General features: G+C 34.3%; 3 protein-coding genes across 5 annotated transcripts; 2 read left to right on the top strand and 1 right to left on the bottom strand.

The window, feature by feature from the left end:
- The first annotated feature begins 59 nt into the window (after positions 1-59).
- Positions 60-4,016, top strand: LOC133030430 (uncharacterized). The gene has a single exon (XM_061103169.1). The coding sequence runs from the start codon at positions 60-62 to the stop codon at positions 4,014-4,016; it is 3,957 nt and encodes a 1,318-aa protein (XP_060959152.1).
- Positions 4,017-6,137: 2,121 nt separating this feature from the next.
- Positions 6,138-10,715, top strand: LOC115701420 (probable metal-nicotianamine transporter YSL7). The gene is made up of 6 exons (XM_030629211.2): positions 6,138-6,838; positions 8,407-8,561; positions 8,685-8,782; positions 8,882-9,016; positions 9,131-9,320; positions 9,415-10,715. The coding sequence occupies exons 1-6, from the start codon at positions 6,400-6,402 to the stop codon at positions 10,528-10,530; spliced, it is 2,133 nt and encodes a 710-aa protein (XP_030485071.2). The 5' UTR covers positions 6,138-6,399; the 3' UTR covers positions 10,531-10,715.
- A 701-nt stretch (positions 10,716-11,416) lies between these two features.
- LOC115701421 (DNA-binding protein RHL1) lies at positions 11,417-17,906 on the bottom strand. Of its 3 annotated transcripts, none has more exons than XM_030629212.2 (12): positions 17,408-17,906; positions 17,207-17,317; positions 16,618-16,704; positions 16,318-16,529; positions 15,541-15,659; positions 15,186-15,415; positions 14,573-14,612; positions 14,408-14,457; positions 14,212-14,260; positions 13,823-13,857; positions 11,878-11,925; positions 11,417-11,734 (listed from the first exon to the last, which is right to left on the bottom strand). In XM_030629212.2, the coding sequence occupies exons 1-12, from the start codon at positions 17,729-17,731 to the stop codon at positions 11,699-11,701; spliced, it is 1,341 nt and encodes a 446-aa protein (XP_030485072.2). In that variant the 5' UTR covers positions 17,732-17,906; the 3' UTR covers positions 11,417-11,698. The 3 variants fall into 3 exon arrangements, 2 of the variants coding, with proteins under 2 accessions (XP_030485072.2, XP_030485073.2); XM_030629213.2 differs by having other exon boundaries at positions 14,573-14,609; positions 17,408-17,898; XR_009684029.1 differs by lacking the exons at positions 11,417-11,734; positions 11,878-11,925; positions 13,823-13,857; positions 14,212-14,260 and having other exon boundaries at positions 14,573-14,633; positions 17,408-17,898.
- Positions 17,907-23,755: the final 5,849 nt, after the last annotated feature.

Here is a 23,755-nt window from a genome sequence, read left to right as displayed (position 1 = left end):
TGTCCCAAAAGAAACCCAATTTGCTTTTTCTTTGTGAAACTCTTTGCAACAAAGCTAGTATGGAAAGTTTTAGAGCCCACCTGGGGTTCGAAGGCTGTTTTGTAGTTGAGGTTCGTGGTCACAGTGGAGGGTTGGCTTTACTTTGGAAAGATGTTCAAGAGTTGGAAATTCAAGGTTTCTCGCGCAATCATATTGATGCTTCGGTTCAGATTACGGGGTTTTCTCCTTGGAGGTTTACAGGCGTCTACGGGGAGCCAAAACGAGAGTTGAGACATTTAACATGGAATCTCCTCCGCTCCATCAAAAACAATAGTAGCCTTCCTTGGTGTCTTATGGGAGATATGAATAATTTGGGCTCTCAAACAGAGAAGAGAGGGGGTAGAAAGTATCCTGACCGTTTGATCGAAGGCTTCAACAAAGCTTTGGGAGATTGCAACTTGACTGAGTTGCCTCTCGTTGGTTATCCGTTTACTTGGGAAAAAGGGAGAAATAACATTGACTGGATCGAGGAAAGGCTGGATAAAACACTGGTTACGAGCGAATGGTTGTCATTGTTCTCTCAGCCGATTTTCTATAACTTGGAGTTCTCAACCTCAGACCACTGTCCTATACTTCTGGTTTTCAAAGGTATCTTTCCTTCAACCAATCATCATTCTTTTCGTTTTGAGAACGCGTGGATTCGCGAACCTTTATGCAAACAAATTATAGAGGGCTGCTGGTTGAATTCGGGACTCACGGATATTCAAGATAAAATTACAAAGTGTGGGGATGCTCTTGGGAAGTGGGGTCGCGAAATAACTGGAAACTTCCGTCATCGAATTAATCAATGTAAAAGCCAAATCCGAAACACAAAATGGGGTCGTGATCCAATGTCTATTCAACAACACAAGGAAGGTAAAGATAAGCTTGCTGAAGTTTTGGCTCAACGAGAGGTTTTTTGGAAGCAAAGATCGAAACAGTTTTGGTTAAACTCCGGCGATAAAAATAGTAAATACTTTCATTCTGTTGCAAGCTCTAGGAAGAGAAATAATAGTATTACTCAGCTCCAAGACAACAACGGCGTTTGGGTAAACTGGGAATCGGGCCTTCAAAGTGTTATCACAAGCTACTTTCATGATTTGTTTCGTTCTTCGGGTATCAATTTGGGCTCGGTTTTGAATGGTATCCGCCCATCTATATCCAGAGAACAGAATGATGAGTTACTTATTCCCATCTCGGAGGATGAAGTTAGGAGAGCGCTCTTCCAAATGCACCCGGATAAGTCACCTGGGCCAGATGGTATGACCCCGGCATTCTATCAAAAACATTGGAGCATTGTTGGGGCTGATGTTGTCCACTTTGTTCGGAATTTTTTTGAGTCAGGTAACTTCCCAAATTCAATTAACAATACTCACATTGTCTTAATTCCGAAGAAGAAAAATCCTACTCAAGTGAGTGATATGAGACCTATTTCCCTTTGCAATGTGCTTTACAAAATTGCATCGAAGGTGGTGGCCAACAGAATGAAGAACGTGTTGAACAACGCCATCTCTGAAACTCAAAGTGCATTTGTTTCGGGTAGACTAATTTCTGATAACGTCATGGTGGCTTTTGAAGCTATGCACTATTTGAAAAGGAAGACTAATGGAAGGAAGGGTTACATGGCTCTTAAGCTCGATATGAGTAAGGCATACGACCGAGTTGAGTGGGGCTTTTTGGAATCTATTCTTCGGATCATGGGTTTTCATGAGCGGTGGATTAGACTGGTTCTTAGTTGTGTTAATTCGGTCCAATACCATGTTATTAATAGTGGTCAGAGAATGGGGCCGATCATCCCAACTAGAGGCATCCGTCAAGGATGCCCGCTATCACCATACTTGTTCATCATTTGTGCGGAAGGTTTCTCTTCTTTGATCAAACATTTCGAGGCAAGTAGATACATCACTGGTTGTAAAGTCGCAAGGAGTGCCCCTACTATTTCCCATCTTCTGTTTGCGGACGACAGCTATGTCTATTGTCAAGCCTCGAAAACCGAAGCAAGGCAGGTTCTTTCTCTCCTTCGGTTGTTTGAAGAAGCATCAGGCCAAAAGGTAAATCTCCACAAGTCCTCTGCCTTTTTTAGCTCCAATACTAGAGCGGACACTAGGAACCGTATATGTAACTTGATGCGGATCCAAGAAGCAGGAGAAGACAACATGTATTTGGGACTTCCAAGTATAGTGGGTCGCAAGAAGAACGCTGTGTTGGGGTTCCTTAAAGAAAGAATGAAGAAGAGAATCAACAGTTGGGAGGGTAGATTTCTATCCCGAGCTGGGAAAGAGGTGCTAATCAAGAGTGTGGTTCAATCTCTCCCCTCATATGCTATGAATGTCTTTCTCTTTCCCATTGGTACTTGCACTGAAATTGAAAGAATGATGGCCAGCTTTTGGTGGAAGTCGAATAATGCCAACAGTAATGGGAGCGGAATTACTTGGATGAGTTGGGATAGAATGACCAAGCACAAATTCGATGGCGGTATGGGTTTTCGTAGCTTGAGGGACTTCAATTTAGCCATGCTTGGTAAACAAGGTTGGCGTCTTCTTTTTAATGTTGAGTCCTTAGCTAGCAAAGTCTTTAAAGCTAGATATTACCCACATGGTGACTACCTAAACTCGGAGCTTGGCTCGAATCCGAGCTTTATATGGAGCAGTATTTTTGCTGCAAAAGATACAGTTAAACTTGGCTTGAGGAAAAGAATAGGGTCTGGTGTTTCTGTACAAATAACATCTGATCCTTGGCTTCCTGTTCTTGAAAACCCGATACCAATACCTGTGATGGATGGCCTTGAAAACTTTACTGTTAGTAGCCTCTTTGAAGCAAATAATAGAAGATGGGATGAGGACATTGTGAAAGATTTGTTTTCTTCTGAAACTGCAGCTATCATTCTCGGCATTCCTCTAAATCAAGCTGGTGGTTTTGATTCCTGGTATTGGATAGCAGAAAAGAATGGGTTCTATTCGGTTCGAAGTGCATATAATTTGCGTCAAAAACTTAAACTCCATTCTGACGGGGCTGAAGCTAATGTTTTCTGGAAAAGATTATGGGCTCTTAAGGTTCCTCCTAAGGCCAAGGATCTAGTGTGGAGAGCGGCTTCCAATTGTCTCGCCACCAAAAAGAACTTGTGCATAAAAAAGGTCTTAACCGATAGCTCGTGCCCTTTGTGTGGAGTTTTTTCTGAATCCGAATGGCACGTTTTGGTCTCCTGCAACTTTGCTTGGTCTTGTTTTTGCTTTGCTGGTCTTGCGGCTGTGGAGAGGGACTCATTCTCTTCACTTCTGATGTGGTTGGAAGCTACTGCTAACCGTGTTAGTACTGAGGATTTAAGCAAAGTGGTGATGCTATGTTGGGCCATTTGGGCTGCGAGAAACGATCTGGTTTGGCAGCAGCGTGCGAGAAGTGTGAGTTCTGTGGTGTCTTTCGCTACATCGAGTCTTGATCGTTGGTTGAATGCTCAAGGAAAAGGAAATATTCCCTTGTTGTCTCCTCTCAAAGATGGAGATGGTTCAGAGCGGTGGATTAAACCGATTTCAGGAATCAAACTTAATGTAGATGCAGCCCTCTTTGCTCCTCTCCACAAACACGGCTATGGCTGTGTGATTAGGAACCCCGCTGGTGAGCTGATATCGTCCTTTGCAGGGGTGAAAAATGGCTCTGTGGCCCCTGAACTGGCTGAGATAATCGGCATCCGGGAAGCCTTGAGTTGGCTCAAGAACAACCCATTTCAGTCGGCTGTTATAGAGACAGACAGTCTCGTGTGTGCAGCAGCTATTAGAAGTGCAGAACCTCTTATTTCTGCTTTCGGTTTGGTAGTGGACGAGTGCAAAAACAGTTTTAATTCTTTGTCCAATGTTTCTCTTGTGTTTGTTAAACGTTCTGCGAATCGTGCCGCGCATTTTATTGCCCGCCATTCTGTTTATCTAGCTGAACGTATGTTTCCCATTAACAGTGTTCCCTCGGACTTATTGTCTATCCTTGCGAGCGATTGCTCGAGTTATTAATAAAGAACACTTATTCAAAAAAAAAAAAAAAACTAATGAATTTAATTATGTGACAAAAAACGTTATGTAATTTTACTAGCTTATCATAAGAGTAGGTGGGAAAAGAAAAATGAAAACATACCAAGTATTTTACTATTTATTTATAGCATTATTATTAATTTTTGTTTCACATATTACATTTATTAAAATTGCTGTTCCTTTTTTTTCTTTTTTGAAAATAACAAATAGCTGTTCCCAATGAGGACGTTATCTTGGTAGACCAATAGATAGACTTAAATTATAAATTTATGATAAATTAATAATAAAATGAAAATATAAGAAAATAAATACACAAATATAGTAATAACAATTTAACAAATTTGCCGTTTATAGCCGTGGTTGGCGCCTTGACATATTCCACTCTTTTTACTTTATTTACACAGCTAAAACCACACCTATTTTACACCTCATTAATTATTCCCCTAATTTTAATCTTAATTTGATTAAAAAAATCTTAATTAATAATGGAAAATTCTACAATGCACACCCTTAAAATGGATATATTGATGCAGCCCTATTTGTTTTAGCATCCGAAATAATTTTTTGGTCAAATTTTTTCTCATAGACTCATAGTCATGTACGTTATAGTTATTTAAGACAACCTGCAAAATTTTAAGAAATTCAGAAAAGTTTAACACGCCGAAAACTACGTTCAAACAATGTGTTGCACGCGTGACTATTTTATTTTATACGCGTGTAAAATAGACTATTTGAACATTGTTTTCTATAGTGTAAATTATTCCGAATTTTTTAAAATTTTGTAAGATATCTTAAATAGATATAACGTACATGAATATAAAAAAAAAATTAGACTAAAAAAATTCTTCTAGATGCCAAAACAAGTTAAGGGTGCATCAATACATCCATTTTAAGGGGGTGCGTTGTAGAATCACCCATTAATAATTATGTTATCTTTTGCCCTTTTTGAAAATGTTTCACGTTTTTTTTATTTTTCAATTTTATAACCAAGTCCTTCATATTAATAGAAATTAATTCTTATACAAAACAAATATATAAGAAGTTATGTGTTTTTTAACTTTAATATTTATTGTGTCCTATATATATATAAATTAAAAATCATACAATTTTGTACCTTAAATGATCGATAATTGTACTTAAATAAAAAAGTATTATGTTTGTTACTTGTAAGTAAGAATAGATTCATTTGTCACGTATCATAATACTAAGGCAATGTTTGGTTTGAGAGAATCATAATGGTAAAAAAATCACTATTATACAATTCTATTTTTTAGTTTAATTTTAAAAATATTATAATATCATGACATCTAATCATCGACCATTCATAAAAATAAGAATTACACTTCTATATATGTGTACTCACTATTAACAACACTATTTATATAAAAATAAAATTACTCATCTCATTATTTTATATCTTTCCATTACCAAAATAATTCAAAATTAAGATATTCTTATCAATACACACTCATTTCCAATCATTTTATAAATAAACAAAACATCTTAATATTATTCTCATTATTATTCTATCACACACTTAGCCAAACAACACCTAAAATATGAATGATTTCAATTATATATTTGATAATCATTAATATTATAAATATAAAGTACAAACCATGCATTATGTTCATAATTTGTCATGTTTGGTTTGGCTTTGAAAATATTATAATGTCTTTATTATGTAATTGGTAATTACTATTACACCATTCATTAAATTAAATAAAGATTATTACAATAGTTACACTAATTTAGTATAGAATCTATATCAATTGTGTAAAAAGTTTTACTTTTTGTAAAATAATTCTAATGATTCATATCAAATATCACACTAAATATTTCACCAAATAAATATATTTTACTTAAAAGATCACACGTTAGTTATGTGTGAAAATAAATTATTATATATAAAATGAATGTGCTACTTTTTTTATTATTAATTGGTTTAGAGATAGAACCTCATTCATTTCATTCTAAATTATGACGTGGTATGTGACAATTTTTAGTTTCCGTACACCCACAAATTTTCTCATTTAATTTTAAGATAAAACCTCGTTCATCTTATCTTTATACGTTTTATATTATTTACAATAATACTACACCATCACACCAAATTAGTGTCGAATTTTCGCAACATTCCAATTGGATTTGAAATCTAAACCAAAAAAGAAATATATGTAATATATTTTTAACTGAGGGACCAGATGGAAAATATGGTACAGTACAAGGACCAAGAGTGTATATAATATATAGTTATATATATATAAGTCTTAAGATTCAAGATTCTATTGCAGAGTGATACAAAAAAAAAAAAAATCTCTGTGGTGAGAAAAGTCTTAAGAAGCCCATCTTCTTCTCCGAGAAAATGGGTCGTGAGGAGGACGAAGCTGCGGTGCACAATCATCAAAATGCCATTGAGGTTCGAAACGACAACGTTTACGACGATGATGACGATCCAAACCAGAAGAACAAAGGAAACGACACCGTTCCGGCGGCGGCGTTATCTGTGGAACAGATCTTCGCTAGTCAGGAGGTTCCTTCATGGCAGGATCAGCTGACTGTGAGGGCTTTCGTGGTGAGTTTTGTGCTCAGCATTCTCTTCACTTTCATTGTCATGAAGCTCAATCTCACCACGGGGATTATTCCTTCGCTCAATGTTTCCGCTGGTCTTTTGGGATTCTTCTTCGTCAAAACTTGGACCAAAATCGCTTCTAAATCTGGTCTATTGAAGCAACCCTTTACTAGACAAGAGAACACTGTTATTCAGACCTGTGTTGTTGCTTCCTCTGGCATCGCCTTTAGCGGTATTTCTTCTCTCTAATCTTTTGTTCATCGTTTATTTATTGCTCTGTATTATTTCAATTTTTGAAATCGAAATCGTATTATTGAATATTGATGATGTTATTATCATTCCTTTTGTGATTTTTTTATTGGTTTTCAATCTTGATTTTGGATTTCAGAAACCAATTTTGTATGTTTTTGTTTTCCTTAATTTCCATTCTTCTTATTATATTTTTAACATAGATTTAATCATGGAAAAACTTCTATTAATTTATTTATTTATGTATTTGAACATTTACACGATTTCATCTTCTCTTGTTTGGATTTAAAAATGTGTGGAAATGAAGTATTGAGAAGAGAAAAATGTAAAAAAAAAAAGGTTGATTTCAGGGAAATGTATTATTATTAATATTTTTTTTCCTTGTATTTTTCTCACTACACTCATCGAATTCCAGACTAGCCAAGAAATAAGATTAATGTAATCTTTTTATTTATTTATTTTTAAAATAAAACAGATTACTGTTTTTAATCTTGGTTTAGTCAAACATGTTTGTTTGTTTGTGTCTGTTTGAATTTTTTTTTGGGAAATGTAGTACCAAACAATAAAATTTGTGAAGAAAAATTGGCAAGTAGAGGAGTGGTGGTGGGTATTCATTAATAATACATTGGTAGTACTTATCCACATCTCCTTTCTTCCCCCTTAAATCATATTTTTTGTCTTTTTTGGACTAAAGAAGGAAACCCAGATCTTGTTTTTAAGTGTGTTATAAAGAAAACCAAATTTATTGTATAAAATAATAAGTTTTAGATGTGGATATATAAGAGCTGCTAGTTCTTTGGATGAAGCGTGTGAGTTGGCTCATGATTTGTTTCCACAGTCAACTCCACTACTATGTCACCATTATTACCATTCCCACTCAATAATTAATTTTAAAATGAAAATTTTAAGATCCACAATCTTTTGTTTTATGTTCTTTAAAGTATGATTGGAATAAAGTAGATTCTGATGAAGACCTCCACCATCCCCTATAGTCATAATTTGAGGTACCAAGCCAAACAGCCGCCTTTTGTCTTTCTTTGCCTATCTTTGTAAGGATTACACATTACATGTTTAAATGAAAAAATATACGAAGGAACAGAGTTAAGTATCTAGAAGACTTGATTCTTATGTATAATAAATAATAAATAAAAATCATTGCTTTGAATTTGGTATCTATTGAGACCTAATGATGTTTTTTCTTTTTTTGAATGATTTTGTTAATGAAATTCTTATATTGTGACATGGGATTAAGACCACTTGGGAAATTTGAAATGTACTTGCCTCGCACCTATTAATCCAGCGATGAAATACTCTTTGGATGTTATGGAAACTGGTGAAACTTTGAATTTTTGTTAAGCAATTAATAAAATGTTCACCACATTCCTTTTCAGTTGAAGTTTATAATTTTGCATCTATGAATTACTTTTCTTCATGTAATTCTGAATGAATGTAATTTGCATAATGGCTTATATTTGGTGTTAGTATATGGATTTTAAGTTGGCACTACATGTCCTGTTCTGATTAAAAATCTTTTTTTTTCAAACAAATCAGGAGGCTTTGGGAGTTACCTCTTTGGAATGAGTGAAAGTGTTGCTAAACAGTCTTCAGATACCAATGATTACAAAAATCCATCATTGGGATGGATAATTGGGTTTCTTTTTGTTGTTAGCTTTCTTGGTCTCTTCTCAGTGGTGCCTCTTCGTAAGGTACATGTTTCTACTGTAAATTTAATTAAACGCTGCCTACACATATTTGATTATGTAGTTATCACCATAATATCTTCATTTTTCTTTCCATCCCTAATTTTTATATCTCGTGGTTTGTTTCAGATCATGATCATTGACTTCAAATTGACATACCCAAGTGGTACTGCAACTGCTCATCTGATTAACAGTTTCCACACTCCTGAAGGAGCCAAGTTAGCAAAGTAAGGAACTCCAACGCATGTTTCTTCATTTTGACGCATGCATATTTATGATTGTGTTGGATTTAATGATTTCTCCCCCTGTAATTTTCACACTTGTAGGAAACAAGTGAGAACGTTGGGCAAATTTTTCTCCTTAAGTTTTTTCTGGGGTTTCTTTCAATGGTTCTATACTGCTGCAGATGATTGTGGATTTGCTAATTTCCCTACACTAGGATTGAAGGCATACGAGAACAAGTACTGATGCATTTTATTATATCAGAATTGTACATTGTGTACAGAATTTAATTTCTTTGCAATTCTTGAGAAAAGTTTCATTCTTTAATGACTAAACAACATGCTACCGTGCAGGTTTTACTTTGATTTCTCTTCAACATATGTTGGAGTGGGAATGATTTGCCCATACATTGTGAACATATCAGTGCTGCTTGGAGGAATTCTTTCTTGGGGTGTCATGTGGCCTCTAATAGAGAATAGAAAGGGTGATTGGTTCGATGAAAAACTCAAACCATCTAATATGCATGCCCTTCAAGGATACAAGGTGATTTTCAATTGAAATATTTGGATTTTGTATTGAGTTGAACCACAATATGCATTCTTGGCCCTAACATTTTAAATTCCAAACATTGTTGTAGGTGTTTATCGCCATTGCCATAATTTTGGGCGACGGACTATACAACTTCGTGAAGGTGCTGACCCGAACCCTTTCTGGCTTGTATAATCAGCTGCAAGAAAAAGATGTGGCAGACAGCTCTCTTCCAGTGGCAGATCGTCCCTCTTACACTAAAGAAGAGCCATCCTTTGATGACCAACGCCGCACACAACTGTTTTTGAAAGACCAAATTTCAGTATGGTTTGCTCTTGGAGGCTATGTTGCAATAGCTGCCATCTCCATTGGTACTCTTCCACACATATTCCCCCAACTCAAATGGTATTACATAGTGGTAATCTATATCTTTGCTCCTGCCTTGGCTTTCTGTAATGCATACGGGTGTGGCCTCACGGATTGGTCCCTTGCTTCTACCTACGGAAAACTTGCCATCTTCACAATTGGAGCATGGGCAGGTGCGTCAAATGGTGGTGTTCTTGCTGGTCTAGCAGCCTGTGGAGTCATGATGAACATAGTCTCAACAGCCTCTGACCTGACTCAAGATTTCAAGACTGGTTACCTAACTCTAGCTTCGCCACGCTCCATGTTTTTCAGCCAAGTTATTGGAACAGCAATGGGTTGTATCATTTCTCCCTGTGTCTTCTGGCTCTTTTACAATGCATATGATAACCTCGGAAAGCCCAGTTCTCCATATCCTGCTCCATTTGCTGTTGTGTATCGAAACATGGCCATACTTGGAGTAGAAGGGTTTGGCTCTCTGCCACGCTATTGCCTCCTGCTTTGTTACATTTTCTTCGGTATAGCCATTGCGGTTAACCTCATCAAGGATTTCATAGGAAAGGATAAAGGAAAATACATTCCAATCCCAATGGCAATGGCAATACCATTCTACATAGGATCATACTTTGCCATTGACATGTGTATTGGAAGCTTGATCTTGTTCATATGGACTAAGATAAACAAGGCCAAGGCAGAGGCTTTTGCACCGGCAGTTGCTTCGGGTTTAATCTGTGGTGATGGCATATGGACTTTACCTGCTTCAATTCTTGCTCTTGCTGGGATTAAACCACCAATTTGCATGAAGTTTCTATCTGGTAAAGATAATGCCAAAGTCGATGGTTTCTTATCTTCTAGCAGCTAAGTCTCTGTCAAATAATCATATTATTGTTCTATACTCCTTTCACTTGTGTGGCCAAGGTATTATTAAGTTATTGTGAATAATCACATCCTAAACAATGTGGTTAAGAAGGCTGTTTTTAGTATTTGTTTATATTATATCTAGTAATCGGAAATCACAAAAGTAAAGGGTTCTTTTTGTTTCTTCTATTTATCATTTATTATATCCTCAAATTCATTGTTCTATTATTTTCAACCTCTTATTAATTTTAATTTAGGAATAATTAGATAAGACACTATTTTTTGTAAAATATTTACATTTTTACGTTTAAAGAATTATTTTTTTACATTTTTACGGTTTTTCAAAAAATAACACGAAAACAACATAAAATGAACAAAAAAACAACATTAAAGTAACTTCAAAATAACAACAAAAAAATAACAAAAAATAACATACATATAACAAAAAATTAACAACAAATGAACAAAATTTCAACATGATCGTATTTTATGTAAATAAAATAAAAAAAATCGTAAAATATTTAAAATTCCGTGAAACAGTATTTTTATTATTTTTTTGTTGTTTTTGTGCATTTGTAAAATTAACCCTTTAATTTACATGTAAGCATTGTCGAACCACCTTAAAAAATGGGCTTATAAGATTAGTTGGGAAGTGAAATAACTTTATAACAAACCAGATCCTTGCTCTGGATTCTGGACAATCGACAACTACATTTCAAAGTAATACAATATAGAAAAAGCAAAATCCAATCTTCCCAAAGTAAAAATAGTAAAAGTCAAAACAAAAAGGGAAAAAAAATCAGAAAATATTTAGTACTGATCATGCCAAACATATAATCCCTAAAAATAAAAATTCTAAAAACCATGATTTCATATATTAAAATACGTAATAGTTGTAAATTTTCTTTATTAAACAACTAATGACCAAAGTAGATGATCATGGATCTCATTCAAGAACAATAACAATAATAATACAGATAATAACGATTAAAAAAATATAGTATGGCTATCCTAATGACAGACTCAATACTTTTGAAGCCAATTAAGAAAATTAGAATGTTGGAGAAACTGTTGTATCATTTGTGGTGTTTATATCTAATTAAGATCATTTCATTTTCACCTTTGATATGTACATCTCTATCTCTTCGGCCATCGATATCAATCATCTCCCTTCAGGCAGCCCATTCTTCATCACTTCCTTCAGAATCCTATACCGAATTTATTATTAGTGCATTTCTTTATACAGCAATGATTCATATAAATGTTTAACTGTGACATCTTTAATCAGTTTTTATGAAATATAATCACACAACTTTATGTACACGAGCGGGTTGAGTGGTTGAAAAATTACCACTGAAGGGCTTGAGAATTCTTCGATATCATCCTCGTCTTCATCACCCTGGGTCATTTATGTAAATAAATTAGCAACTTATTCAATGACAATCACTCAAAAAGAGTGATAGGCGTGAGTAGTTTTGGTGTAAATTACGTGTGCACATATCATTACACTTCAAAAAAAAAAATAAAGACAACTTAAGCTTGATTTAGTATAAAGACACTAAATCTGGTATTTTAGTATAAAATGAAAACATAATATGACATAAGCTTAAGGATGAACCATAGATTGGTTCTTTTAGGTAACAAAACACAATCAGATTACTTCAAATTCAAAACACATCAATACTAATCCATACTGTGAAATGGAATATAGCTAGATCATAAGAAAATGTAAAGTACCCTATACTACCATAAATATAAATATATATACATATATTAATATATCCAAGTTAGCACAAATTAATCAGAAAAGTATCTGATTTGCTCGCTTTATGGGCTCTACCCTACCATAAACAAGAAATGTGTCTCAAAGGGATGACTTTTATCAATAAATATTTTGCATTTTTTAAAGCACGACTAAAAGTCATATTATGTTGAAAAACAGTTGAATTGAATTCTTGACTGACCTAACTAGCAAGATACATACCGTGATGTGTGTTAAGGATTGATATTGCTCATATCCATTGATAATAATTAGAGTATAATAAATCAAAGAGAAAGGATGGAAAAACATCCATCTAAACTAGTTCATCATCTACTCTGAGTGCACGAACTACTTATTCATATGCAACAATAATAGTCGAACAAAGAAAATGAATTAGAGATGCTTCAGAAAAATTGAACAGCAAACTAGCAATACCCTCTAGAGAACGCAGAAATCAAAACAAAGTTGTCACACTCAAAAAGAACTAAGAGGCAGCCCAAGTGCACTGCAACCATTAAAACTATAGTTTCTGCTTGGATCCTCCTAAGAATGGGATTCATAATTTACCACAAGCTTTTTAAGCGTGAAGACAGTGAAACTGGTCTAGCCTCTATGTTCCTGTGTCCGAGAAAGGTTATCACCTTCTTAGTCTAACTTAGGTTACTCATCCACTGTTTATCCATATCACTAAATGAGTTTAGAACTATCATATCTAATGAGAAAAGTTGCCTCCAATATGAGTCATTTAACATGCCATAGATTTGGCCTCAAGATCGTATCCAACCTTCCTAGTTATGTAATGATTACTGCTCAAAATGAACTAAAGACTGCTACTAACTCAGGAGGAATAGAACTAGCAGTTCATCTTTGCAATGCCACCAGTTCGTTCATAAGTGTTATCTCAAGTTATGAGACCAAGGAAAAGAACCTGGATCATCTTAAACAAGGTTTCAAAACACTGAGCGGAAAAAACATTTACTTCAAAAGTGCCCTATCATGAAGTCTTGAATCCACTTCCTGGGTTGAATTGACCATGCTCAAGGAAGTTATACTGACCCTAGCAAGATTACGGCTATAAGAAAATGACTTGAGTTATAGACTTTCGACTGATGCCCATTTCCCACTGTCTAACTCATGTTTACAAGAGATTTATTAAAGGAATAAACACACTCCATAAGCCTAAAATAAAATTAAAGAAATCTCCCTCAACCGTTGGCTTGTGAGGTAGAAAAATAAAATTAAGACTCTACGGGCCACACTCACGGTTAGATGCAGAGGTTTTTTTTAAAAAAAGTTTGATGCAGAGGTATTAGTTCACCAGTGCTGACCAACCACGAGACCAATCAAAGTGGACAATGACAACTAGAGTAAGGACAATAGCTAACGATAACTATCTGTTGATTCTCTTTCAAAGTTATTGCAAATCAAATAAATTAAAATGTAAAAGAAGAAAAAGCAAAAAGATAAGAAAAATTAACCACAGAAGTCAGTACATAATACAAAGCAACACGTATGACTTGCAAAACAGCCATACCTCGGACACTTCTTTTTTTGCCAAGCCTTTACCCCCTGCACAAAAGATGTAAACAAATTTTTCAAAATGAGATTTTTGCATATAGCTTTAAAAGAGTGAAACAAAGTTCACATGACAGGGGAAAACTCGACAAACAATTACTGTAATAGAGAACCTAAGCATACAGATTTGTTGCATGTAGACACATATTACAAACGAATAAAGTACTTGTTGCATCTAACAAACATGGTGATGTAGAAATGACAACAAAAGAGAATATGAAGATAGATAAGAACAGATAGAGAGGAATTTAGAGAGATCAGAGAGAAAACTACACAAAAACATGAAACCAATATTATTAGAGACTAGCATCTCTAAACTTGAGAGGCAAAGAAGTAAAGGGAGCAAACCGGCATTTTTGTTGTTGGTCACTTTTGCCTTTTTCTTAGGTACTTCATCCTGCATCAACCAAAACAACAATTTACAACCGAGAAGCATGCAGATCCATCAACCAGTTATCATTGTTGTCATAAGTAAATACTGAACATGATGAATTTTACAAGAGGAAGAGGTAAGGGATGGGAGAAAGACAAGAAAAAGGCTAACCTGACTGGTCTTCCTTTTTGAATCAACGCGCTTTGCCTTCTGATTAGAACCTGGAAACGACAAACCTTGTTTTTCTGAATATTCTCATCTCAATAGCTCCTTTTGGATAAGAAATTTCTGTCTGAATATTCAAATGATTAACTTAAAAAAAGGAAATTTTATTACCATTTAGCGATGAGAGTTTCCCTGAATTTCTTGGCGTCTTCTGAAAAATGAATTATTATTTCTGTCAATATGTAAAAAATGTAATAGAATGTCATATTAGAGTGTTTTTTCCACTCCAGAGATGCAGTTGAACACTGAGAAATTCAAAACAATATCAAAAAAGAATTACAAGCAAATGCCACAAAATGGTCAATATTTAACATACAATGTGCGCAACTGAATGTAAACAAAGTTAAGATTTCATCAGTGATTTAGTATCCACTTTTCCAAAAATGAGCTTGAGTATCAGTTTTAAGTTGACCATAACTTAGTTCTGATTTAGCACAGCAAGTTCAAACTGTACATGAAAGAAAAGTGCCAAAATTATATGCTGTTGCCATGAAATGATTCATAACTTCTCCTCACCGTCAACAATCAAAATGCATCTTCGAAAAATGACACAATTTCACAGAATAGTTAAAGCTGTCAAATTTGCACACAATTTGCACAAAATCAACAAAAGTAATCAGGACTTATATGCTAATTAACAAAGATGCAAATATCAAAAGGAAAAAAAAAATGTTGGATCTCAGACTCTTAAAGAATTTTCCTCAAGCAAAAGTTTGAAGGCAACCTTTTCCTCCACTCTCTTGAACAATGTAGATATAGTGGCCTGAACAAGAGGACCGTGTGATTCCTCCCCAGATTTAGTCTTCTTGCTGGAAACAGAAGACTGCTTTTTAGACTTGGTTCCTGATGGATCAGACCCTTGATTATGTGATGGACTTGGAACTGAAGTTTTCTCCACATCATCTTCATTCTCATTGTCAATGTCAATAACTACAGAACTTACATTTTCTTTCTGTATCCAGTAGTTAAGGGAATTATGAAGTATAAATGAAAACAGAGAGACTAATGTAATTGAAGGTACAATAACAAAACTACCCAATCAGGAAAAAGAAATTCTGAAGTACGCTAATTGAGGATATTTCTACTTGTATAATTTTGGGTAGATGAATCTATTGTTACATCTTTTTTATCTTCTTCATCCTCTTCAGCATCTGCATCACTTGCAATAGAATCATCTCCAGAAGAATCTTCCAAAAACCTGAAGAAAGTTATATATTTATAAGGTATTGCAGATAAAACGTCAGAACTTTTTCAGCATATAGAGTTTACTAGTTGTAATAACATCAAATGATGATTCTTTTTTTATTTTTTTTTTGAAAAAAGAAATGAGACAGAGGTCACTTGTCCTAGACTGACCCCCTCCCAAACTCATCAAAAGACAATTAGTTGAGAAAAAGAAAGTTTACTCGGTTTAAAACTACTATTGAAATAACTTAAAATCAAATCATGATTATTATTCAAGAAAGGATCAAAAGGAATTATAATATGCAAGAACATAAAAGCTAGAGAAATATATTGAGATAGCAACCTAATTCCAACCTAATAAATAGGAGATGTAACTATGCCCAGAAGCTACATTGGAATTCAAATGTATCCAACAGTTACTTGAACCTTCTAAACACATGTACTGTTTTTAATTTTTATTTTGCTGAAGAAATAAAAATGGACAGAATATGTGGGAGTTTTAAGCATTGACGCCTTATGTTACAGGGAAGGCTAGGAAGAAAATACGAAGATTAGCCCCATGAAAATATGAGGGACAATGTTCTATTTTTTATTTTACAAACAGTTTCATATCCTTAAAGAACTAAGTTAATCAGAATGCAGTGAGTAAAGTCAATCTAGAAGAACTGTACTTGTATCTCTTCCCGGCAGTCCGTGATGACTGCCGAACTGGAGTTGATTTCATCAAATCTTTGTTTTCACCCTCTGATATCGATAAATCATCATCACTGCTGGGTTCTGGGGTTTCTTCTCTATTGGTGATTACAGTTTTATGACCAACTTGTTTATTAGCACATGGTGCACCACCAGCACCACCTTTAAAGTCATATTCAGCAGGTTGACCCTGAAACCAATATATGTGAGGAATGGATCACCAATAAACAAATGATATGAAATTTAACCACCCAAAAAACTATTGTTGGATAACTGACATCATTCAGTTCCTTGGGAAAATCAAGTCGGGCTTCTTCTGGATTCTCAGTTTCACTCCCAATCCACCATGCATCAGAAAATACAATCTGCAGTGGTCAGGAAACCCATTCAGATCATAAGAAAAGTTGAGGGATTAACATATGCTTCTTATCTAGCTGATATATTATCTCCAATCACTAACGTAAAAATTTACAGGATAAGTTTACAATTCATCTTAAAGCATAGAATGAAGGGAAAGCCTTTAAGAAACTTCGCTAGTGGAGCAAGGGAAGAAAATTAGCCAGCAAAATACCATATTTTCAAGGACATTTTCGTTTCCATAATCCAAAAATACGATATAACATTTTCATCATTTTTCTAGTTCTGTTCTAAACGATCCAGTGTATTATTAGCTACATTTATACAATTCAAACTCGTTTGATTGATAATTGTTCGATCTTCACCTTGAGAATTGCAAAAGTTAATGATCATCATCAACCCAATTTGGGTTGAAACCATATAAATATACTTCAAAATTACCACCAAAAATGAAGAACACATAAATAAAAATAAAATAGTAACACAAAAAGAAAGTAAAAATATACAAACCATATTATCAAAGTAATCTTCACACATAACATTCTTTCCACCTCTGGGGAATTGCACAGTCAAATACCTATTCTTCGGATACACAATAGTCCCAAACAATTTCATCCGACCCTGAAATAATCAAAAGATGTCACTTACCCACAAAATACCAACAAAAAACAGTTCCAGCATTTTCCGAGTATAAGAGAAAAGGGACGAAACCTGAGGGAAATCAACATAGAGAATAGGGTTCTTAGTGCCCAAATCTTTGAGCTCGCCAATCTTTCCACCACCGATCGGAGCGAGAAGACCAGGGAAAGAGAAGAGGAATCTGTTCTTCCGCTGGGATTTCTTGACGATATCTCTACCGTGGTGCTTGATTAGCATTTTTGATGGGGAAAGAAGAGAGTTGGGCTTGGCAGGTGTATCGGAGAGCATGTTGTTGGAGAAGGCGAGATTTTGAAGCCTCTTACGCTCTGTGGTCTCCGGGTTGGTCTCGGCAGCAGCTTCTGTGACCTTCTTCTTCTTCTTGGCTGGTCCCGCCATTGTTGGCGATGGAACCTTAGTTGCAGAGTAGATTTGAGGAGGAAGGAGAGTTGGATTTGGGTTGGGATGAAGGCGGGAACCACCAACTTTCTCTTGTAGCACTAGCAGTAGCACAACTTCAAAGCTCAAAAATTAATAAAAATGATTTTTTTTTTTTTTTCCTTTTTTCGGTTATATACGAAAAATAACAATATTACGAAAATATAGTGAATCGGTCATTTTAATATTTATATAATTTTTTTTTAAAAAAAAAAAAAACATTTTTTCCCATTTTTGTAACATGTCCCCCTCAATTTTTTTTTTTTTTTTTTTTGCCATTAAACAAAAGTCCTTAATCTCAATAGAAAAAAATTCAAGGGATATAATTTAAAACATGTCAAAGTTCAAGGAAAAAATATCTTAATTAGCCTAAAAAAAATTACAAAATTACCTCTTACACTCACCATAGAGCTCCACGACCCATGCTTCTCATCCTCAAAACCTTTGTGGAATCAAATGAGGACGGCAACAGAAAAACAACCCAGTAAGTCCAAGATCCACCATTAACTTCGGTAATGTCACTTGAGAAAAAGACCATAATCAATCCAACTATCTACAATTACTGATTGATGCAAAATTCTAGAAAAAAAAAACGATTTTAAACAAAAATTTAACTGTGAAGTATAATTCGAATTCCAGAAAGAGATATTGGCGGCAAAACCACCTGAATTTTATTTTTTTTAACACTTAACCACAAAAACTAAAATTTTAACGGCAAAACCTATTGAACTCTTAATTCGATTTGTTCTTTACACTTCCATTTAAAAACCTCAGTTAAGTGCCACGGTAAACTGACCACATATACACTTGTTGACATGTGGTAAATTTTCAATAGTCCCCGTCCACGTAATATTAATTATTAAAATATTATAAAATATAATTTTTAAATTCCTTTTTTTCGTTTTCTCTGTCCTTTTCTCGAAGCTTCTTCTCTCCAAGTGAAACTAGGGTCGAAATTGTTGGTGAGTTGCTTGTCCGTTTAATTTAGTCTGCTAAAGTTCAGGTTGTATAATTTTTTAATGTTACAGCTACACTTGGGGCAACGCTATCTAGATATCGTATGAAATCTCCAGTTTATGGTTGAGGCCTAAAATCCAACCCCGACTCCGATCTGCTGCCTCCGACCACCAATGGCCCAGGCGGACCTCCTCCCTACTCACTTTGTTGCACGCAAGTCACTGCCCACTCGAGAGCCTTCCCTCTTCTTCGTCTTTCGTGGTTCAAGAAGTTTCATTGTACTCTGATTTCCAAAATCTCTCACACTCGTGGTTTAGATGTTGTTTGAGATCTGGTCTGGGGTGATTTTTACAAATATGAGTGGCCTATTTTTTTCTGGTTTCTGTAGGTGTTTTGGATGGTGTTTGAGATCTAGTTTGGGGTGATGGGCAGAGATTTAATTGGCCTATTTTTTTTCCTAGTTCTTGGTGGTGTTTTACATGGTGTTTTGCTGGTTTTTGGTAGTGTTTTTTTTCCTGGTTCTTTGTGGTGTTTTACATGTTGTTTGGGCTACTGTATGTCCTATTTTATCTCTTCTTTTTGGATGGTGTTTGGAAGTTGTTTTGGGCATGGCAAGTGGTATGTGCCTTGCTTGAAGTGGTATGGATTATTGTATTGACATATTAGGTTGTGCTTGGGCCTCATTGGAAGTGGTACGGGTTGTTGTATGTTTAAGTTGGGCCTCATATGTTGGGCTTTCATCTTCATAATCAACATGAACATCTTTACCCCAAAAAAAAATCTCCAATTTTATCCATATTCTTTTGCACACTTGAATCACTATTACTAAAGACAGTTTCTTTATTATCACTATCACTTCCTTGTTCAATATCTTCCATGTCAGCATCTGGCATGTACATAAAAAACTCATTGTATCCACCATTGGAATCACCACTGTCATCCTCTAAATTATTTGTCAATTCCTCCTCAAGCTCCATCAGTTCTGCATTACTCATAATATAGTCATCTAGTTTGGTTATTACCCGAGCATCAAGAGTAGCATTTGCATCATCTGGTAACTCTTTTATTATGCATCTTTTCAACTTAAGTCTAACTGGTGGATTGTATACTGTTGTCTATGGAACTTGACCACAAAAAAAGTGCTAATTCAACATTGTTTACTTCAAAAGTACTAGATATATCAACATAGACCCCAACCTTCTTATATCTATTTCTTCTCACGTCCTCGAACATAGCCAACAAATCATTGCCACTTTTAATCTCAAATCCATCATTTAGTTATTTGTCTGGTTCTTACTTTTTCTAATCAATTAAAGTGACCATGACAAAAAAAAAAAAAGAACATAACCATGGCACCATTGATATGCAAAAGCATTCCTCCTAGTTCCATTATATTGAACAAATAAATATGACACTTGTCAAACTCGATCACAATACCAGCCGCATATTGTTGTGAAAATTTATAATGATTTATAATTGCGCAAGTGTACACAATCACAAACAAGTAATACAATGATAAGTAATCAAAGTTCGTCTCCACAGGGACTTTTTACTAAATAATGCAAAATCAACTAAGAGCAATTCCAAGAATTTCAAATAAAAATAAAACAAAGTAGCAAATTAATTCAAGAGAAAAATTCTTAACCTTAATTCTAAACTTGACAAATAATATTTTAAACTAAATAAACTAAAAATAAGAAGCTAAAAGTGATTAAAGTGGTGATAATTTTAGATTTGGAAAATAGACTTGGGTGATTAATTTCCACTTGTATGTCCCAGTTGATACAGCAATGACCCAGCAATGACTCAACAATCCTGGCAGAGTTAACAGATTTCAAAAAAACCAGCAAGCTTTTTCCAAAACTTGTAATAAACTATTCATAATCTCAACAATGCATTCCTACATCAGATTAGATCACAAATAGCCCAATAAAGCATCAAATCCTTAGTTATGCATGGTAGCAAAATATGCATATTTCATTACTAATTAATACTTAAAAGAAAAGGTAAAAATCATGCATCAATTAGAGGGGTTCAACTAGGTCTTACTTTTCTAAGTAAGATCTAGCTTGCTAAATGTTAAAGATGGCCAAAAATTAACATTCAATCAACATTTCATCACAACTAATTGAACTAAGACAAGATTACTTAATCATTGCAAAATCAAAATACTAGTCCATACAAGGGTTCATAATCACCCAAATCTCAAAGAGTTTAGTTCATAGCTGAAATTAAAAACTCAAAACTAGAAAATAACATGTTCATGGAGTTAAAGAGAAAATTAGAGAGAAAATGATACAAATTGAAGAGGAGAGCAAGATAAATGAGTTTGAAGCTCAAATCCTCTCTTTGTAGGTTGCTTTCTTCTCCTTCTTCTTAGTCTTCTTCTTCTACTCTTTGTACTCTCTTCCTTTTCTTTCTTTCTCTGTACTTTTTCTTCTGAAATTTCGTACTAGCCCTTTTCTCCAAGTGCAGCCACCTTTCTATATTATCCTCCTTCTTCTTTTGCTCCCCAATTAGGATACTAAAGTTTACCCTAATTGGAAATCCAAGTCATGGTCCACTTGTCCTTCATTTTCCACCTATTAGTTGAGTCATTGGTCACATTTTCGCCACCTCAGCTCATTTCTCTCTTCATTAATGCCAGCTGGACGTTCTGCCAAAATACACTTACTGGGCTGACAAATTGCTACGCGATGATTGCTATAGCAATGCCAGTCAGCAATAAGTATTTTTCTGCTCCTTTTCTTCCTTGTCCCAAATATTTCCAAATACCTATTGTTGCATTTTTTCTGCTTAAGACACATAAAACAACAACATAAGTCTATTTAACACTTACTAACACACACACTTCCATTTATTACCAAGACACAACAAACTAAACACAATTACATAATATAAACATTAATTGCTCCACAATTCACCTTAAAATTCAAGCTTAAAGATATAAAAATAACTCTAAATCTTAGAGTTATCACATATTGTTCCAAAACCATTTTTATTGAACAAAGAACTCACATGGTGTATATTTACACTAAAATATAAACCCGCCAACAACAAAAAATTACAATAAAGTGGGTGTCATATAGCTTAGAACCATGAGCAAAGATTCTCATATGCCAGTTAAAACCTATAATCCACATAAAATAGACAAATGGTTTAAATAACAACTTTACCATGCCCTAACAATCTCAATAGATCAAATAAATGCGTAACCTAACACAATACATTTAACTCAATATAAATATAAAACTCCAATAGTAAAAACTTTTTTTTTTGTTTTGAAGGAAGTAAAAGGGAAATTTAATTTTCTATACTTACATATATTTAATATTTTATCCGTAAACTAATACATATCACCATTGAAAATATATGATCACTTTATCTAAAACTCAAAAATACCCCTCTCAAATTTCCCATACTTTTTTTTAGTGCAAAAACATAAAAAAAAAAAAAAATGGGGGGTCCGATGGTCACGATGCTACTTTTGTATGTACAAAAACATAAAAATAAAAAAATAAATAAAGACAAAAAAAAAAAAATTAGTAGCAGATTGTTGGAATATTTATTTTACCAGGATCTTAGATCTACTCACAAGTATGTTGTTTAAACACCCTAAATATGAACTTTCTAAAACGATAAATTAAACACATATAAAGTTAAGAAAACCTTACATTGATGCAGCGGAATTAATGTCTCCTTCCACTCAGATCTCTAACCCTTGTATCCTTTCTGTAGCAGAGTATAATCAAGATCTGAGCCCGAATGTCCTTCTTCTTCAAGTTTGATCCTTCACAGCCTTCCAATCTATGATTGAGTTACTGCTTGCTGTGTGTGGGCACTTACTCTTTCACTAGGGTCGAAATTGATGAAGGGAAAAGAAGAGAGAGGGTTTCGGCCAGGTATAGAAAGTGGGGAAGGCTCAGTTTTTCTGAAGAGAGAAATTTCTGTCAGAAAAAGGTTATTGAAAACTTGTGATTTGACTGAGCCATCACTTTCTATTTATAGGCAATTACTAGGTTTAGGTTAGGAATTATTTGACATTAAAATAATGAAAATATTAATTTGAAAAACCTCATTAAGTGGCCGGCCATGGTGTTATAGTGGGTCTCACTTGATTTTGCAATTTTATCAAATTTTATCTCTATTTTCTCAAAAACGCCAATTTTCCAATTCTAACCTTTTAAATGCCAAAACTAATTATTTAATAACTAAAATAGATTATTAAATAATATTGTCATTTAATTTAATTATTAATTAGACATATAAATTCCATTAATAAATAAATAAACCTAGAAACTCTTTTCTTTACAATTTCACCCTTGCTTAGTGAAAATTCATAAAATTAGACATAGTCTAACTTTAGAATTATAATTGATCAATCACGAATCAATTAATGAGTCTTACAAGCAGAATGTTCTCAACTATAATGGGGACCATGGATACATATGCTGAGCTTCCAATAAGTGAACCAACTTTACCAAGTAAATTCCTACTTATTAATTCTTCGTTGAATCCACTCTTAGAACTTAGAATTGCACTCTCAGACTTATATAGAGCATATTGTATGTTCCACGATATCAATATACTATCTCATTTAACCATTGTTATAATCTTATTGTGATTTAAAGATCCTCTATATAGATGATCTACATCGAGATGGGATTTCTTTACCGTTCTCACCCCTCAATGTATTTTGCCCCTTAAAACACTTAGCTACCTGTAAATGGTGTTTAGTGATCTAATGATTAGTCAGTTAAACAAGAGCTCATCCATTTACTTCTATTTGTTAAGCTCGAAGGGAATCATCACTTGACTTCTATACACCAGTAGAAGCTATAGATTCCATATTTATGTTCAGCACTCCCACTCAATCATACTATCATGTTCCCAAAATATACGTACCACCCTGACCCAAAAGTAGGCTTAACTAATAAATCAAAGAACATGAATAGCACTCCTGAGTTGAGCCTAAGCATATCAGGATTTAGATTCTTTTAATCTTAAGATCAACTACTGATATTGACT

This window comes from Cannabis sativa, chromosome 8 (genome assembly GCF_029168945.1).
Source record: "Cannabis sativa cultivar Pink pepper isolate KNU-18-1 chromosome 8, ASM2916894v1, whole genome shotgun sequence".
Classification (NCBI taxonomy): domain Eukaryota; kingdom Viridiplantae; phylum Streptophyta; class Magnoliopsida; order Rosales; family Cannabaceae; genus Cannabis; species Cannabis sativa.
This window is presented reverse-complemented; position numbering and strand designations above follow the sequence as displayed.

Bases quoted from the DNA above. Each gene is read 5' to 3' on its own strand.
- LOC115701420 (XM_030629211.2), top strand. From the start codon at position 6,400: ATGGGTCGTGAGGAGGACGAAGCTGCGGTGCACAATCATCAAAATGCC. The intron at 8,562-8,684 runs GTACATGTTTCT...GGTTTGTTTCAG, and splicing joins CAGTGGTGCCTCTTCGTAAG to ATCATGATCATTGACTTCAA. The intron at 8,783-8,881 runs GTAAGGAACTCC...TCACACTTGTAG, and splicing joins GAAGGAGCCAAGTTAGCAAA to GAAACAAGTGAGAACGTTGG.
- LOC115701421 (XM_030629212.2), bottom strand. From the start codon at position 17,731: ATGGCGGGACCAGCCAAGAAGAAGAAGAAGGTCACAGAAGCTGCTGCC. The intron at 14,261-14,407 runs GTTAGCCTTTTT...TGGTTGATGCAG, and splicing joins CAAAAAGGAAGACCAGTCAG to GATGAAGTACCTAAGAAAAA. The intron at 11,926-13,822 runs GTATGGCTGTTT...TAAATGACCCAG, and splicing joins CAAAAAAAGAAGTGTCCGAG to GGTGATGAAGACGAGGATGA.
- LOC133030430 (XM_061103169.1), top strand. From the start codon at position 60: ATGGAAAGTTTTAGAGCCCACCTGGGGTTCGAAGGCTGTTTTGTAGTT.